Source organism: Morone saxatilis, unplaced genomic scaffold (genome assembly GCF_004916995.1).
Source record: "Morone saxatilis isolate NCDOM2014 unplaced genomic scaffold, NCSU_SB_2.0 Contig15, whole genome shotgun sequence".
In the NCBI taxonomy this organism is placed as follows: Eukaryota; Metazoa; Chordata; class Actinopteri; family Moronidae; genus Morone; species Morone saxatilis.
The window spans coordinates 13,261,153-13,277,904 of record NW_023339707.1 but is presented as its reverse complement, the minus strand read 5'-3'; the positions used below and the strand labels follow the sequence as shown (position 1 = coordinate 13,277,904).

Here is a 16,752-nt window from a genome sequence, read left to right as displayed (position 1 = left end):
TGTGTGTGTATTTTTCAAGCTTTTCACTGGGTTCAGCATTGGTCAGCCAGGCTTCCTGTCCCTCTGGCATACACAACAAAGCTTCCTGCTCAACACTATGGGGGAGTGGACGAGGCAGCACAATGGCTACCATCTGGGCATTATGAGGACCAGCTCTATGAAGTAGAGCTACAGAGCTTGGCAAGTTAAAACAATGGGGGATATCTGGGCACCAGAGAGAGCTCTGGGTCCCTGCAGCAGCCAGAGCACAGAAAAGACTATTCTTTACACGGGGAGACAATAATGTGTTTTCCTTAAGCTTCACGCACATAAACAGATCTGTGTAATTCACAGATTAAAATGAGAGAGATAAGTATTGATTACCCAATGTGGTTTGTCCTCAGTGAGATCTCCAGCTCCCTCAAGACTTTTGTAGATTCCTGCACCCGCCTGCGAAACTTCTGTAACAGAGAGTTTTGCTACAAATGTATCATTGTGTAAATACTACTTAATAAAGTGTCAGAGTGTACAGGATCATTTTAAAAGAATACTGACATATCACAATGGATAGTTTTAATAAAATAAGTATCTAAATCAATACGGCAGAACCAGAGATATTGTCTTTTTTATTCCATGCATTATTCTTTCTTATCTTCTTTCTTGGTGCCTACATTACCCACAATGCAAGTAGAATGCTGACAGTTCATTCAGAGATCCAGGTGTGTTATCCTAGTAGCAGCTAATGGAGCTGTAAAGTAGTAAATGAGGAGCTGGCTAAAGAGGCAAACTCACTACTTTTTAACTCCACACCTCCAGACTATTTTTTAGACTTATCGTCTTCTGCCCCAAGTGACTCAAGTGACATCACTTGAGGCCATTTATCTCATATTTCATGCAGCTCCCTTTAGAGCCACAAAAGGCTTTATAAAACATATGGAGTTCTCTTTTAAGCAGAAACTTTATATGAAAAGTGATTTGTACTGTCCCACCTTTCGTGTGACTCCAGGGTCTAAGTATCCTCGTAGCTTCTGGATGTAGGTGTGAGGTGGATTCTTCACCTGAAACCTCTCCTGAAGATAGATAACAGAGTAAGAATGGTTATGTGTGTTTGCTGAAGTTATTCTGCTTGGTGCAGAATGAGTAATGTGATGATGGCTGGTGTGTCTATATTATGATTGCTGGTTTTGTCATTTATGAATTAGAGCTAATGAATGCACCTGGTCGCAGATAAGGTCCCACTTCTTCTCATTGTCGTACTGTCTGAGGAGCCGGGCTTTGTCTGGAGGCAGGTTCATAGAATTCTGAAAATATAAAATGTAAGCATTAGTTTAATTTCTAACCACATATTTCCTTTTTCTGCTTATTTGCCTATTTATAGCAGCTGTGTCTGAGTGTGTGTCTGAGTGTGTGTCTGTGAGTGACGCTTTACAGGACTCTGGCGCCAACAGCAGAGCACAGCCGAAATTTGGGGACTTACACCATGACCTCACTTCCTGTGTTGACTCTCAGCATCCTGCCGCAGGAGATGATCCGCATCTCCTCTGTCTTAGTCTTAGTAACGCTCAGGAAACACTTTTCTTTTAACCACAACTAGCCACTATCAAACAGGCATATTACTGGACCTGTCATCTAATCCACTCATAAAAACACTTGAACGCCACACAAGACGTCCTGAGGCTGCTAGTTTACTGTGGCTCAAATTAAACCCTAAATGCTCTAATTTGTGTTTGGAAACCAACCCACTTAGGTGTTTTATGTCCTCGTGACAACTGTAAAGAAATAACACAAACTATACGACAAGTTTTTTGACTAATAGCTTCCTTGACAGAGCCAACGAGCTTGGAAACAGGGGTTGAGACGGAAATCTTAAAAATGAGGAAGCACAGCGATATGAGGGAGCTCGCCAGCCACAGAAACTGATCGCCTTAGCGTTTCTCTTTAAAGAGACATGATGGATTGTTTGCACTGGGAACCCTCATTTTCACCCATATCAACAGAAGCCCGTAAGCCTGGCCACAAATGGCCTGTCAGCTTGACTTTTAACCTACAGCTATAACTCAGCCTCAAATCTAAAAAACGCAACACCCAACACCCTGTTAACCCATCTCAGGCCATGTGATGTTCACACCGGCATTTTGCTACTGATGGTGTGTTTGATAGATGGAAAATAACATATACAGGTTCCTATGGCAACTGATGCGTCACTGGTAGGAGTGGAATATCACATGTGAGTATTTTAAAATTAGTTTTCCACATTGGGAGCACATTGCTCACGCTATCAGCACATCATGAATCACATTGTCAAAAAAAGACAAGAGGTAAGGAAATATTTATTTTTATGGAGCTGACTAATAATGTCACAATAAAAAGCATATTTAATCACACATTTCTAAACATGCTCAAAAACAACTGCAGCAACCTTAAGCAGCCTGTGTAATGCCACAGAAAAGCCCTTTATGAACATGCAAAAATGCTAAAATTCACTGACAAAGCTATGAAAGGCTATAACTGCAGTGGAAAGCAGTGCAAAGATTTCACATATGGGGCCTTTGACATAACCTGCTTTATAAATCCCACACAGGAGAGAAGAGAGAAGCAACATGCATACCAGATGTCCAGAATTACAGGAGGAATGTGTCCTGTTTATAATAGTAGTTTATAGTAGTACATTTTCTCTCTTGTCTGACCCCCAAGCTGCTCTCTCTCCTTCTCTGTCTCGCCTGGGAGAAATTTTACCAACAGGAGTCTTAAGGGAAGTCGTATTAGGAAGTGAAGAGGAGTATCTCCCATCCGTATCTGTCGCTGATAAATTATCTATCTCTGGGGATTTTTAACAAAGACTGGATACTACCCACAGTCTTATTTAAAGCTATTTTTAAAAGAAACAAATGGGTGATTCTGAATTAATTAATTATTTAACTTTAATTAGTTATTGATTGTAAACTTACACTACAGTTAATAATAGTAATTTAGATCATTACAATTTACTATAGAGCTGAAGACATTTGTAAATCAATCGATTATAATAAATATTTTCTGGTTACAGCTTCTCAATTGGTGGATTTAATGATTTTCACAGTTGTATATCATTGTAAACTGAATATCTTTAGGTTTTGGACTGTTGGTCAGACAAAAGCTTTGAAGATCACTTTGGGCTCTGGGAAACCGTAATTTTCTGACATTTTTTAGACAAAACAACTAATCAATTGAGCAAGAAAAAATAACCGTCCACCAAAGTTTAAGTGGATTGACCAATAGTCATATCCATTATAAAGAAATGAATAAGAAGTACTAATTGCACTAAGTGGATCTCTTTAATGCACTCCAGATTATGTTCCATGGGCTTAAATCTAGATGTAAACACCTGAAGGGTAAATGAAAAAATTAGCTCAGATATCTACTCCAGAATTTGTCCAGGCCCCAAGCCTAGTTTCCTTTGTTTTCTCGGTCAGTCATGCATACTAAAGTAGAACTGTGGGGCAAATCGGCGAAGAGCAAGGTCCCCTTTTGTAGTAATGTAATTCTAAATTACTGGAAAACATGAAGACCAGACACACAGGCTCATCCATTTAGTAAAGACAAAAGAGCAAAACAAAGTCAAAACCTGCACTGTACTTAGATATTAAAAAGATTTCAGTTGTAAAAACATTAATTAGAAGTAAAAAGAAAATTCAATCATGATCAGTAATTTAAATAGATACCATTATGAGCAATGAAGACACACTGAAGACTCTGGTGTTTAATAGTGTTGCTGTTTGTCAGTTAGAGCCTCGGGTTATATAAACAAATACAGGTGGGACTGTGTGCAGATGTGCGTGGAGCCACAAATGTTTAAAAAAAAATGGGTATAAACAGAGGTTTCTCCTGCGAAAAGGCAAAAAGGAGAGGGGATGTTTCCTCTCTGACTACATTTGGGTCATTTGAGCCAACTAACCAAATTTAGGTAATTTCATTTCACTTTCTCCCACAGTGATACAATCTTGTACTTCCTGTGTTTATAAGAAGCTAAAAAGAAGTCATTTAATGGGAGAGAGGGAGCAGTGGCACTTTGTAGTTTTGGATTCACAGGCCCATTTTAGGGGTAAAATACTACAGAAATGCCAAAAATGTTTGGTGCTTGTTATGTTGCCACGTTGCCCACGCACGCTCTCCTCCAGCAAGGACTTTCTTGTTTGACCTGAGACTGGCTCGACAAAGAATTCAATGTGGAGCTTTGTTTTGATTTGGTGCTGTGCCATTCCCATCCTTTGACATTTGAGCTATTTTTTTCCTCACAGAAAATCTCTAACAATGGCTGGTGGGCAGGGTCAGCGTATGCCCCCTGGTGCTGTGTAGAGCAAAATCCGGTTAAAACATAACACTAGTACACTGCACAACCAGATGAACTGGTTCTATTATCAACAATATCTCTCCAATCATTAGGCTCCCATTGTGAACCAGAACAAGAGACGGAGTTTCCAACCAGAGCCACAGAGGCTACAGAATACTAATATAATGAAAAACTCCACTGTATTAAACTCTAATATGGTTAAACTGGTTAACTTGTTTGTTTGTTTTTTTTTGTGCTTTTTATGGTGAGATCTCTTGCACCCACATCTCAGTTACAACAAAGAAGTAAATAGATGCAGTAACAAAAGCTATAATGGAAGAAATAAGAGTGGAGAAGATTAATTAGTTGACTAACAGAAATTGAATCAACATTCATTTAGATTCTATGATTAACTGTTTAAAAAAATACCAAACATTAGCTGGTTTTAGCTTCATATATATGAGAAGGTTTTGCTTTTCTTTGTTTTAATATCATTGCAAATTTAATACATTTGAGCTTTGGACAAAGGAAGTAATTTGAAGACGTTACTGCGGGCTCCGAGAAATTATGATGGGAACTATTTTTTGACAGTTCATAGACTACAGAATTAAACAATTACTAAAAAAGAAGAACCATTAAATTGATAGTGAAAAATAGTGTTTGTTTACAGCCCTTGAAGAAATAACAGGTAACTAGCTAAAAAAAGATAAAAGTATTACGCACAAACAAAGGACAAAACACAAAGTGGGAGTAAGTGTTTGGAGGTGAAAGGATGTTGTGGAGGAGATTTAAGTACTGGAGTAGCACAAGGCCAACAGAGAGGGCATAAACTCTAAAACAGAGAGACATTTGAGCCACTGACAAAGGAAGACGGAGGTTTTTAAGACTCAACAGTTAAAGTAGTTGAGGGGGTCAGGTTGCAGGTTAAGGAGGCATGGAGAGTCCAAGAGAGCCACCAGGGACTCAGCATAGCGCTCAAGTCACGCACAGACCCCTACAACTGAGGGGGGATGCTGCAGAGCCAATGGTCACTTCAGACATCAGAGTCAACAGGGCAACTCCATCTGCCCTAAACTGGACAGCTTCCTAATCCGACCTGATTTACAATTAGCTTTGAGATGAGCTTACGACTTGCTCCAGCCAGAGACTCCCAGAGAGACAAATGGAAAAGAGTGACAGGATGTTTCCTCCCCCTGATCTTTCTCACAGCTTCACACTTTCAGTCAGGATAAGATATAACACCACCACAGACCAGACTAAATTACTCTTAATGTTAGAGCCCTGCCTGCAGACTTCCCTCAGCCTGTTTGTTTTTGGAGAGGACACTGTATTGCCAGAGCTGTTCCCTCGGTTGCTCCCAGGAATGCAACAGAAGTTGATTCTGCAAGACATAGCTGTGTTTTCTTCTGTAGTGTACACACTAGGATAATTAAAGATTGGAAAAACCGGAAATATTTACTTGTTAGTTGTTTCATTTTGATGTGTTTAAGTTTGCTAACTTTGTCTCAAAAGCATGGAAGAGAAGGCAATCCAGAGTTGAACCCTGGGCAGCTGCAACAAGGGGCGCCAGCTCTACCAGGTGACCTATCCAGAATAAAGGTTTTTATCAGTGATTTCAGAAATTCCTTGTAGGCAGTGGAGGTCTGTGAAAAAGAATAGATTTTCTTATCTTTTTTAAAGGTGTTTTTGTGTTGTTTGAGAGTGCATGTGCAGCATTCTGGATCTGGCTTACATGAATGTGCGGTGGCTTGTAAGCTGATGCAAGCTGGGCATAATTGTATGCATGACACAACAATAAACTTCATAAATGAGCTTTGCCTTAAATCCAATTTTACAGACTCAAACAACATTTCAATGGCCTGCCAAGCAAATGCATTCAATGTGATTCTCTCTTTTGTGCTCTCTCAGCGAGCTGGAAACGCAGAGTCTGTGTTTTTTATCTATTTTGATAGGTTTACACGGGCCAGACTTAGTTGTCATCAGCTCAGAGGGAAAGGAGTGGGTGGCTAAAGAGCTCACTATCCTAACCCTACGCTGGACAGAGCCTGTGGCAGTTCAGTCATTGAGGCCCAGACAGCCCTCTTTACTTTAACAGGTCTGAGTGTCTGGTCATCAGGGTGGGGTCCAGTAAGAAGGGACCATGACGAAAATGTAAGCTCTCCCAGCAACATAGTGGAGGCACACACCAAAGCTTAAAACACACATTCAGGGCAAAGCAAGGCCATTTATTTGTTCATGTATAGCACATTTCTTACACATCCATTCAAGGTTCTTCACAGATTAAGACAAAAAGATAAAACAACAAGATAAAAAGATAATATGTAACTCCATATTCAACAGACAGATATGAGAGTGGTATCAATCTCTTCATTTCCAAAAATGAGACTATTCCTTTAAATCTATAAATAAATATACCAGTGTCAACAAAAAAAAAAGCTTTTAGTTTAGAGATTTGAGGATTAAGGTAATGTTTTTTTGGTTTTGTTTCAACTTCAGCAGCTGAAGCCTGAAAGGAAAGTGACTAACTGTCTGGTAATAAAAGCATGAATCAGCTTTTTCAGATCCTGTTGGGACATTAATCCTGTGACTCCTGCTGTACTTTTCAGCGAATAAAAGGTTGACATTGTATGTGATTTCATTTGGCTGCTAAAATGTTTGAGTCCAGGATAACACTCAGATATCTGGCTGCACTTTATCATTAATAATATCAGAGAAAAAGTTGGGCTCTTTTTTTTTCTTAGCATATATTGTTTCAAAGCACCGTGGCTATATATGAAAAAGCAACACATTTCTGAACATATTTCTTATGATCTGGTAACAAAGCAAAATACTGGACCAGCCAGTGAGGGGAAAGATAAGACCAGAAGCTCTTTAATGAAGGGTGCTGTCTGAAGAAGGCAGAAAAAGCCATGCCACTGATCCCTATCAGGAAGTAGAGCCAACAAGGAGGTAAAGAAAACAAAATGAGCATGGGACCTGGCATGACTTATGTGTTCTTAGAGCATATTAACTGAGCATATTTTAGGCTTTCACAATGACAAAAGACATTGATGCACCGGTTCCTTTGCCAAAAGGTAGCTGAAGAGAAGATAAATGTGTCCCTCGGGGAAAAAAAGAAAAGAGAAATAAATAACAGGAAGGACAGGGGGATAAACACAGAACCATCTTTTTGGACAGTAGACTATGACTGAGGTGAGATTCATCGAGCGCGATGACTTGATTCAATGACATCATTCATGGTAAAGTGTGAATCAGTCTATGACAGCATCTAAATACATCACACTAGCTTTTCACTAATAACGGGCAGTGCTATTGTTTAGGTTCCTTCTTTTCCTTAGTATTGAAACACAATGAGAGGAGACAGGATGGGGGGCTCAGCTGTTGTCGTCACGGTGCTGCAGGGACTTCCTTCACTCTTCAGGAAATCAAACTGCCCTTAGTGTATGTCAGGTTTGTACCATAGCTGTTATGTGTAATATGAGAGCGTGTGCTTTTGCACATCAACTTCAACAATGTGTTTGTGTGTGTGTGGATAAATTGTAGGTGTTTTTCCAGCTCCCAGGTAAGCCCCGCTGAATTGAAAGCGACAGAGCAGAGTGTGAGAAAACACTGCCGCCCTTTCTCTGAGCAGACACCCGATCACCTTATCGCTCTTTAGTGAGGTAACCCGAACCAGGCAATCACAACAAAGCATGCACAAAGATGCTGGAAGACCGGGAGGCCAGTTAAGCAGACGCTACGAGCTCACCCAGATACCGGGACTGAAGGTGGGAGGGAGGGAGAGCACAGAGGAGAAGATGTTTTTCTAACAGGCGGAGAAGTAGAGTTTTCACCCCTCCCTTTCCACACCTCCTGATCTCCTGATGGTGGATCCTTGTTTATAAAGCATATGTAAACAAACCAGTTAAGAGCTTGTTTATTAAGATATTAACATAACAGGTAAGGGAACGCACCTTATTTACATGCAAATGCAGAGTCAATCCCCAAACCACATTCACCATGTGAAACTTGTAGAAAGTGAATACAATGTAACACAACTGATCCAAACAAAGATTGCATTACATTTAGAAACCCACTAACAATGAAAATGGAAAATTCTGCATATTCTACACAGCTTACACTCTTCTTAAATATTGATATTAGTTGATTTATGGTAAACTGGGCTAAAAATACATACATTTTAATTATCAAAATATCTCTCTCTCTCTAATTTCTCCCAATTAAATGACTAAATGAAACATTTACATTTTAAGTCACTATTGCTAGTTTTGTTATATTTTAATCGTTTAGTCTATAAATCAGAAAATAGTGAAAAGTGCCAATCAAAGTTTTTCCAAGGTGACTCCTTTAAATTGCTAGTTTTGTCAAAGTGACTAAAACATTACAATGACATAAAAAAGAGAAAAGCAGCTGATCCTGTTAATGACTTCAACAGTTAATCAATTATCAGATTTGTTCATTTATTTATACATATATATGTCTGATTACTTGACTGATGTTTTCAGTGGTACAATAGACAGCACAAACTCTAAGCTGTTCTAATGGCTGAAACTTTCCCTCAGTAGCTTTACTACTCAAATCATGGAGTGTTAAATCCCCGTTAAATCAGGAGTTTAAAGGCAACACAGTTTACAGCTGTGGTGTGATGTTTTTAGACTCTTTTAGCCCTCGCTGCCCTCCTGCTACTCCACAACCTTCCCTTCTCCAGCCTAAATGCACTCTGAAGCCTCCTCTCTTCTCCCATGAACTCGAATCTTCTAGTCTGTGACCTCTGAGTCACTTTGTAGAGAGAAATAACTTTTCCTCCAGTCCCTTTTTACAACTCACGACCAAATGGACATTCCACAGCCAGTCAAAGCAACAGGAAGTTGGTGAAATGCCATTTTCGGTTGATAAATCAAGAACCACCTTCCAGAGCCCATTTGCTAATCCGTTTATTTACCCGGTGACATAGCAGTGATCGACAGCGGTGATAGCTGGGTTGAAGCTAGAGGCTGTTATCATCACAGGGTTCTTGAAGCTGAACTACCGGCCACAGCCTGAGATAAAGACAAAAATGTCCTGAGCTCAAAGTCCTTCTAAAGCCAGATGTTCCTCAAGCTTCAAACGTGAGCGAACTTGAAATGCGCACTTGTTTATGTCAGCTTATCTACAATGTATTTCTGCTACAGTGACATAAATCTATTTCAGAAATCCTACCTGACAACTATATCGTCCAATTTATTTGTTTTCTTTAAGCAAACTGTATCTAGGAAATGTGAACACAAACAAAGATATAAGTGACGTTAGGACTGAGTTATAAATAAATACTACAATTGGTGATGAATCCGAGGCATTCATTCATCTCTGTGTAGCGAACATCCTGTTTGTTCTCCTCTGTGCGTCCAAATAGGGTCCAGGGAAGCCCCAGCCAACAGATGATATACACAAAGAATGTCAGGAATGCAGGTACATGAATGCCTCAATAACTCATGCTGGCCAGGCCTTTTGACACGCTGCCCAGTTAAAAAGATGAAGAGAGAAAGGGCAACAAATCTGGGACTGAGCTGTGAAGAAATAAAAGTTTTTAATCAACTGAACTTTCTAAGGATCTTCTGTGTTGAGGACAGTGTTGGAGGGATGGAGAAACAATGATAATAAAATAAATAGGAAGAAAAACCAAAAGCAAAGGAAAGCCCAGACGTGTAAAAAATGCACATGAAAACAACTGAATCAGTCATAGCGTCTTAAAAAGTTCCCCTTTGTTTTTCAGTATGACTTCATTCCCTTGAAGGGCTAACTGTAACAACGCAGAAGCAGAAGTCTTGAGAAATGATAAAAAATAAAGAAAGACTACTGTATGTAATTTAAGGAAGGCCTGGGAAAAAATTACATCATGTCACTAGTGCATAGGAGAGGTAGCATCCAGCCGTAACCCACTGGCTCTTTAAATGGGCGTACAGCAGTTCTTCTGAGCGTCCACGTAAAAAGAGTGTAGAGGCACAAAAGGCACCAGGGGATGAGGCCCCCTTTCTAAAACAACACTGACCAACAGAGTCCCCATTGTATTGAGGAGGAAATCACTTCTCCAACCTACAGCCTTGGTGCAGCTGCATTAGGGCAGCATGCAAACCCCCACTGACATGCACAAATGCACATACCAAAAAACACATACATATGCATATAAATGGTAAACACATGCAGCCTCTTTGCATGGATGAATAAATCCAGATCTACACCGATTTCAGTGATGTGAACAAACAACTTGTGTTTAAATGAAAAAGAACAAATATGCCCCTATAAAGTGCTTGGAAAAGTAAACAACAAATACTACTTATGATTTATCTCTGCTGGTCTGTCTGGCTTTAAATGCAATAGTTTGGTATTTTCTTGTGTTTTTATGCTAATAATGAAGCCACAGCCAGCAGCCAGTAAGTTTAGTACAAAGACTGGAAACTTAGGGAGAAAGCTAGCCTGGCTTTGTCCAACCACAACTTCTCATTTTTACATTTTGTTTTGTTGTGTTAATCAGTGAGCGATAGTGATTAGTTGGAGGTGCTGGTAGTTTTTTGTACAGAGCCAGATTAGCTGTTTCCCCTGGTTCCAGTAGTTATGCTAAGCTAAGCTAATTGGCTGCTGGCTATAGCTTCCTATTTACCATAAAGACATGAGACTGACAATGATCTTCTTATCTAATTGACATGTTATATCTGCTCAGTCATGGTCTTTAACTTGACCTTTGCTTTCCAAAATAACTGCAAGGAGAGACGCAGAGAAGCACTAAAACTCCCCATAAAGCCTGGCCCGGATTGGGGGAATTGTAGCCCGAGGGTGGAGAGAGCCAGGTGGGCAGCCTTGTGATGAACCCCCCTCCCACCTTGCCCGCTCTGCTGCTCTAAAACCAAGTTAACTGTGTGTACTCAACTCCCATAATCCCCATCTTCCTGGGACATAGTGGTGGGTGGCTGAGCCAGATGTACACACTCTTCCAACTTAAGTGACGTAACAAACACATTTTCTCCTTTTAGAAATGAGCAAAGATGGCGATGATGTGTGTGAGAAAGGGAGTGGGAGACATACAAGGCACATAAATAAACTGCAACCGCCATTAAACAAATAAAAATGATTTAGGTTTTCACGTCTAATAAACGCATCGCACAGCTTGACTCCATTAGTTCCACTTAAGTGGCATCTATCAGACACTGCAGCTTTCTTTAGACTTTAGCCATCAAGAAACAGTGATGTCAGACAAGATGTTAGAGTCACACAGTCAGCATGTCTGATTTCACTACCACTGACTTACTTTTCCAACATTTGCACAACATTAATGGTGAGATATCCCTCTTGAACAATCAAACCTCAAAAGAAAAGCTGCAATGGCACATCTATACGCATGATGCAACTCCATGTCAGAATATAAAAGATGTAGGGAGTTGAGCAGAGTCAGACAAATCGGTTGGGATGGTTTCCAGCGCAATCAAGTGGTGAAAATAATCCCATGCTGCTCCTGTAACAGCTCCTAAATATGTGTGCGCTGTTTGAAAATGTTGGTAAAGTCATTACAACCAAGAACAGTGGCAGACCGCCAGTTCAAAGGGAATTTTCCCTCTCTGAGTTCTCCTGTGGCCTCAGCCTAGACTAGACCGCAGGAATCCAGCAGTGGATTGGTGCTCAGGCACTTTGAAAGAGGATCACAGGCCAGACTTTCACCTCTGAAAATGCCACTCACTCATCTCACATCATTTTCATGAGGACAGAGTCATATGGAGGAGGTTATTTTGCAGGACAGAACCACAGTGAGAGTGAATTCTGGGAATGGGAAGGTAGGAAACACTGACTGGGGGAGTGAATGAGAGGTTCCACTTCCATTTGGAATCACACAAAACCAAAGATAAGTAAGAGTCAGACAAAGAGACGAGTGAAAAGGGCAGATCAACAAAAAGACATAGAATAGAATAATAGATATGTCCTCTGTCTGTGAGAAATATCTGTAAATCTATGGCATGTTATGCACCCTGTAGCAGCCTGCAGGAACACAGTTCTTATTGTAAAGCAAACCAACCACAATAACCATTGGCTACAATGCAATTTCCCCTGTAAATCGAAGAAAGGAAAATGCCAGGCAGCTGTTTCCAGCCACAAAAAACAGAGCTGAGGCTGTTTCTGACAAAAGAGACGCGAAGGAGACGATGCCTTTAGCACATGCTGCCGGTTAGAACTGATCCAGGCATTTTATTAGCAGACCGCATGAAGCAGTCGAAGCTAACCCAGAGGTCTCACCCCTCCTCCACTCCCCTCGACCATCTAAAGTAGAGCTGCCCTGTTAAAGTCATTAGCCCAGGGATATTACTACACTGGCGAAGGCTGCAGCACCCATGACATCATTATGGGCTGCTGTCAGTCCAGTGGGACGTCTGTGAGCAGTGTCTGAGAGGAGAGGTTCAGTCCCACCATGCAGATGCAGACACATCCGTTTACAGTAGCATGCATCGTGGAGGAGGAAACAGTGGTCCAAAGGAGGGGAAATTACACTTATACCACCAAAATGCAAATATCATTTACGGGAAGTGTGTTTTGAGGCTGCAACAAAACCAATTATGTTAATTTAGCAGGGGTTGCTATTAGAACAACCCCTGCTAAATTTAGAAACCTCTCAGACTATTTTAAATATATATGATACTTTGGAAGGAGATCAGATCCATGGCCTTGACTTCCAAAGGAACCCCAAACATGAAGACAGAAGCTTTTGAAGTGCCTTTATCTCACAACAAGGGGCAAGCAGGGTGGAGAGAGGACCATTGTCTGATAAGAACACTAATATATACAAGCATGTTATCCTTTCCCACAAAGTAAAGGAAATCTGGAGCTACTATGGGGTAGGGCGGGGTGGGGTCAGAGAGCTTGAAAACTTCTCCCAGTCAAAAACACAACTGAAATGTTGAGTCTACTGCCTCTTGCATAGAAATCATCTGCTCTGCACGGCTGAACATAATAACAGGGATTTACTTTGCGTTGCAGGGCAGTCAAACAACTGCAGACTGTTCCAGTCTCCAGGCAGGATAAAAAAAATTTCCTCCCTTAACGGGAAATATGACGGCTACAAATCAGTACCCATCAATCACGTGGAAAACCTTACATTCATATAAAATGTCCAACTAGTCATCTACGTGACAAAGACACAACTTGAGCTGTTATGATAGATCCTAACAGTTTAGTACAGTGTGTAAGTGTCACACTAGCTGAGACTTTGAGACACAGCAGTTAACAAGCCGGCCTTGAATGGCTTCTTGCTGTGCTAGTCTCTTCATATGAGAGCTTTACTCTGTAGCTGCTGATAGCTCCGCCAAGCAAATAATGGCTTTATTCCAGAAACACGGAGCCTCCACAAAGGGTGCAAGAATGAGACTAATGCTGTGAAGCTCTTTGCTGCATGATGCTGCAATTAAGGTCTTAAACAGCTGAAAATCAAGGCCGGGTGTGGTTATGTTGAAATGTGGCGTGGGGAATACAAAATAAGCACCTGTGAGGAACAAAAAATAAACAGGTAGCGTATTCTCTACATTAAAAACGTTTCTGAATTGTGTCTTTATGCATGTTATGCCTGTCTGGTTCTGTGGTGGTGGAAACTGTAAGAGACGACTGTGGTGCAAGTTGCAGTGATGTTTCATGACTAAAACGTTACGCAACTAAATGTAAAAAAATGTAGCTCCTTTGAAGGATATTATACCAATTCTACCAGTAATTGTGAAACGGCCAATGTGGCATCCTGATGTAACTATTTACACAAATACAGTCACTCACCATCTATCAACATCCAGTCCGGTTCTCTAGTTCTAAAATGAAGCATTGTCTACTTCACAACCCAGGTTTTTGAACAAATAAAAAACAGAGACGTGTTAATTTGTGAGTTTTAGAGCCAGGCTTGTTCTTGCCATCTGTTTTAAGTCTTCATGCTAAACTAAGCTAACCAGCTACTAACTGTAGTCTTACAGGACAGTTATGGGAGTTCTGTCATCTCATCTATCTCTCAGCCAGAAACTCATGACATTTTGTCTTAAAGGACTAGTGTGTAGAATTCAGAGAGCCAATGTTTGGTTTGTCCATTCTGGGCTACTGTAGAAAAGTGGCGGTTCAACAAGGTGGCCTCAGTGGAAGAGGACCTGCTCCCTCTGTAGATAAAAACAACTTATTCTAGGTAACAAAACACAATGATTATTACACTAATGAAAACATACCTGTCAATATTATATTCAGTTTCTGCTTTCTAAATGTTAAACACTGGACCTTTAAGTCAAAGTTCAAATTCATTTGAATTGATATGAATTTAACCCGATGCACGTTGGAGGACCAAAACATTGTGGATAAAGGAAGTAGTGTTTGATTTATTTAGGTTCTTTCTGAGTGTTTGATCTGTATGAACTTTGTTGTAATTGTAACCTACAAGAAAAAAAAAGTTACTTTGAGAAAAATTCTAAAACGTTTAACAGATTTTTAGAAGTTTATTTTGACTCGACTCCTAGATTGCACCACTGCTACAGGCTACTCTGTAATTCATGCCTTCACAAAAGTACTTGAATACAATACTTCTATAAACTTTCTATAAAATAATAACATTAAAATGACAATAATGAAAAATGCTCATCACAAATTTCTAAAACACAAGGTGACATCTCCAAACAACATCCAAGAGAAAGAAAAACATTCAGTTTACTGTCACAAAGGAGAATCACTTCACTGGAACCAGACAACCTCTGGTATTTTTGTTTTAAATGTGACTTAAATGATTAATAGATTAACAAAACAGTTGCTATTGTTATTAATTTTGCGCAGACTAACTAATCGTTACAGCTCCTGTAGAGTTATAGATCAGATATTTTCCAGCCCTTGGGAGGACCTTTATCATGAATAATAACAGCCTGACACAGAAAACTATTCTGAGCAAAACTCCACATGATTGTTCCAAAAAAAGTCCCTTCTCTTGTAAAAGAAATGTCCCCTTGACGTGGGATGACAGAGTCACTTGACTGTGTTGATAACTGGTAAAAGTGGGTGTTGACTGTGTGCTCATTATTACAAAGCGCTCAGACAGCTCAACTCCAGCCTGATGTGGAGCATGGAGGGAGGGAATGGAGGGGAGGAGAGAGACTCATCGGGTGTGGGAGTTTTGGGGGAATTCAGAAAATGTTGTTTTCAGATGGCATAAGCCTGCAGCAAGGAAACTTTTAAATAAACCCAATGCCGTGATCTGTGCTCCGTCAAGGATGTACAGTATAATGTGTCCCCCCCATAGAGTCTCACCATGCTGTGCTCAGTTTGCCACTTCAGCCAAACGCTGAGTTGTCTGACTTTAGGGGAGACAAAAGAACCGCAGGAGAGGGGGGACAGCAGGCAGAGAATGAGGGGCGGGACAGCAGCACAGGTCGGTCCATTGAGAATATTTAGCAGCTCATAATGGACGAGACACATTCAATTTAATGTAAGTTATAAAAACAAAAGAGACTAACTCTTTTGTTCCAGAAACAACAACTCCATTATTAGGGATGTTTATTCTGGCGCTATTTAGATTTAAATCAAAATCAACTTAAGTTTAAATTAAACATTTAGAAAGTTGTTATACATAACTCTGTGACATTTAGTCCACGAACTTACCAAAACAATGGCAAATTTCTCCTCCAGCTCCGTGGGGTCAGGCATGGGCACCTTCAGAGGCATGATGTGATGCTTCATCTCCGACTGGCCGTCCACACTCTCTATATTACCCATTTTCCCCCAGATGTGCGCTATCCTCTTGAAAAACCTCGCAATCCTTCAGCTTCTTTCAGTGATGATAAATCCCAAGTAAAGAAAAGTAAAAAAAATCTTCCAAATATTCCAACAATTTCATTAACGGATCGATCCAAAGAATCCACTTCTCCAGATGAACAGCTGACAGCGCAGTAGTCTCGTATTAATGTCCCAAAATGCCATTTACACTCACTCACGCGTTTTAGGTTTACAGTGTGCTCCACTGTAGTTTCCCTTCAAAACTTAGTTTCAAAAGTAACAATAAAAGTACAGCAGCTTTCTCCACCAGAAAGTACTTTCTAATTTCCCCGGCCAATCCATTACTTACAGGTGATTTCCCCCCTGCGATAGGTAAATTTCAAATGCCAACAAACAGTTACTTTTAGTTGCTGCTCAACTTTCTTGGCTACGACGTGTTTCCATTCATTATTGTTGTGTGATCCTGATTAAGGTCTTTGCTGTTGCCTCCACTCAGAGGGAAGGTTTTCTTATCTAACCCCGCCCCTAGCTGGGGGGGAGGCGGCGCTCCCGTTGGCCTAAAGACCTGTCAATCACCTCCTCTTCTGTTAACCCTGCCCCCTGACATCTGTAATGTGTAGTGAGCCTACATACAGATGCACGGAGACGCGATGCTTTGTCAGCACTTTATCGCTACCTAGAGGCAAGATTTCAGTACGACATCCCATCATAAAACCCCTAGA

General features: G+C 40.5%; 1 protein-coding gene across 5 annotated transcripts in view; it reads right to left on the bottom strand.

Moving 5' to 3' along the window:
• The window catches only part of fmnl3 (formin-like 3), a 34,579-nt gene extending 18,077 nt beyond the window's left edge, over positions 1-16,502 (bottom strand). For all 5 annotated transcript variants that reach the window (XM_035656922.1, XM_035656921.1, XM_035656924.1 and 2 more), the window contains exons 1-4: positions 15,917-16,502; positions 1,197-1,280; positions 969-1,049; positions 364-440 (exon numbers count right to left, since the gene is read on the bottom strand). In XM_035656922.1, the coding sequence (XP_035512815.1) occupies positions 364-440; positions 969-1,049; positions 1,197-1,280; positions 15,917-16,030 (356 nt within the window). In that variant the 5' untranslated portion in view covers positions 16,031-16,502. The remainder of the gene's footprint in view (positions 1-363; positions 441-968; positions 1,050-1,196; positions 1,281-15,916) is intronic.
• Positions 16,503-16,752: the final 250 nt, after the last annotated feature.